This window comes from Lipotes vexillifer, unplaced genomic scaffold, assembly GCF_000442215.2.
Source record: "Lipotes vexillifer unplaced genomic scaffold, Lipotes_vexillifer_v1.1 scaffold69, whole genome shotgun sequence".
NCBI lineage: Eukaryota > Metazoa > Chordata > Mammalia > Artiodactyla > Lipotidae > Lipotes > Lipotes vexillifer.
This window is the reverse complement of record NW_006790942.1, coordinates 472,915-475,067: the sequence shown is the minus strand read 5'-3', so window position 1 is coordinate 475,067 and position 2,153 is coordinate 472,915. Positions and strand designations below refer to the sequence as shown.

The 2,153-nt window shown below is 54.4% G+C and overlaps 1 protein-coding gene across 2 annotated transcripts in view; it reads left to right on the top strand.

Annotated features, from left to right (window-relative positions):
• The window catches only part of PRKDC (protein kinase, DNA-activated, catalytic subunit), a 156,162-nt gene that overhangs the window by 93,578 nt on the left and 60,431 nt on the right, over positions 1 to 2,153 (top strand). For both annotated transcript variants that reach the window (XM_007464010.1, XM_007464009.1), the window contains exons 47-48: positions 1,059 to 1,193; positions 1,446 to 1,565. In XM_007464010.1, the coding sequence (XP_007464072.1) occupies positions 1,059 to 1,193; positions 1,446 to 1,565 (255 nt within the window). The remainder of the gene's footprint in view (positions 1 to 1,058; positions 1,194 to 1,445; positions 1,566 to 2,153) is intronic.

Here is a 2,153-nt window from a genome sequence, read left to right as displayed (position 1 = left end):
CCACCCCCTGCCCCGTCCCAGCTCTGCAGGCGGCCCGCCCCGTGAGCGGCCCCTGGCACGGTGGTGGCTCTGGCCGCCCATGTGCTGAGTGGGCCCAGGTACGGTCGCCCGTGGCCACGCGCTCCCTTCCCGCCTCTCCGGGGGGCTTGTTGGGTGCGCCTGTCTCTCTCATATCCCGTGACCCTGGTTGTGTGTCGGTTACTGTTCGGTGCTGAGTGAGCCTGCTGTCACTAACCCGTGCCCCCCCGCCTCTCTCTGCTGCCCGTTTGTAGACGTTACCCATCGCCTGGGGCCAGATACCACGGGCACGGAGGTTGTGAGAGGAGTACGTGTCCAGGGCTGTCTGTCTTGGGAGGAGATGTTCTGGAGTAGTTACTGCGACCAGGGCAGACAGAATGATGGAATTCACTAGGGCCCTTTTTATTCCTTTTTCTGCCCACTCTCCACAAGCATTTAGTAGCCCAGGCCGACCTTTATCCAAACTGTGCTCTCAGCGTTTCTTACGCTGTTCTTTCCTGGAAGCGATCTGTGCTAGGAACCACCCAGATCAGTTGATGGTGTGTGAAATACACCATACGTGTATGTAAAACCTCAGTTCAGCATCACACTTATAAAATGATTATTCCTGCTCTTTCTTCTTAAAAAGGATCAAGAATGTTTTAAAAGTTTTGTTCTATTATTGATTGAAATTTTAGGGCAGATGAAGGAGTTTACAGAGTTTTTCAAAGTACTGAGAAAAATCGGTAAAAATTTATTCTATAATTCTACTTCAGTAGCTCTACTTTCTACATAAAGTGGCAACGAAGAATGCCGCAGGCTGCGGCTCTCAAGATGTAGAGGGTCTGGGCCCGCCGGGATGCACACGGCTGAACTCGGTCCGAAGCAGCAGTGTCTGCAGTGACACCCTGACCTGAGCGCAGCCTGGGGGAGAGCCAGTGCGGCCGGGGCGTGGGGCTGGGGTACCCGAGGACGCGCGGCGACGTGAGGTCCCCTGCGTGAGAGCTCTCCTCGGAGCAGCGCGCTGTGGGCCGCCACCTCACCGGCCTCTCCCTCCCCAGGAGCGTCCAGACTCCGAGGCCCCAGGAGACGTGCTGGAGCTGGAGATGGACGAGCTAAATCGGCACGAGTGCATGGCCCCCCTGGCGGCCCTGGTCCGGCACATGCAGAGGCTGCAGGCCGCTCGGCCAGAAGAGGTGCCTGGGCTGAGCCGGGGCTGCAGTGTGGGTTCGCAGGCGCGCTGATCTTCCCGGTCTCGCTCACCGCCGCTCGCCCTGTCACGCTGAGAGCGAGCGGTTCGCATCGAAGCCTAAACCGGGTTCCGTCTCAGACACACATGATGTCTTGTCACCCGTCTCCTGCCCTGTCATTGTTGTCTCATAGTGTCAAAATACGAAGCTCTTTTGTTCCACTTCCTTGCTGAAGTAATTTTGAGTGTATTATTTTAGGGTTCAGTGCCAAGAAATCTTCCTCCATGGATGAAATTTCTTCACGACAAACTGGGAAATCCATCAGTATCATTAAATATCCGTCTCTTCTTAGCCAAGCTTGTTATTAATACAGAGGAAGTAAGTAATTTATGACTTCTTTAAAAATTCTTTGCAATTACATGCATCTACTTAAAAAAAAAAAAAAACACAGTGAAGAAAGATGTAAAGGGCGAGAGCATGGTGTTATTCTCTGAATCAGTTCGCCAACTTGTGTTATTTGCGCAGCATCATTCTTCTATCATTTTCTTGTAAAACACGTAAGTTAACTTCTTCCGAGTTAGAAGTGACCTGTGTTAGGAAGTGTGTGTTGGCGGTTTTCTTACAGCTGCCACAGCCTTCCTGGTTTACAGCAGCAAAGAGAGTGGGGAAAGATTCCCGGTAACTCACATCATTGCTGTGTTTATCCCTTGGAGAGGGGGCTGTGCAAAGGCAGAGGGAGCCGCTGAAGGGGGCTGGGAGGGGGGCCCTCCCAGGCAGCGGACGGCAAGCCCCTCAAAGCCCTGGAGCCTCGAGCGGAGTAGAGGCCTGGCCTGGGGCTGCAGCAGGTCCCCTCCCTCGGGGTCACACTTGATTTCTAGCTGCGGGGCTCAGGCAACAGAAACCAGGAGCCTGTTTGCGCTGGAGCCAGAAGCCCGAGGCCAGGGTGTCGGCTGGGTGGTTCCTGCT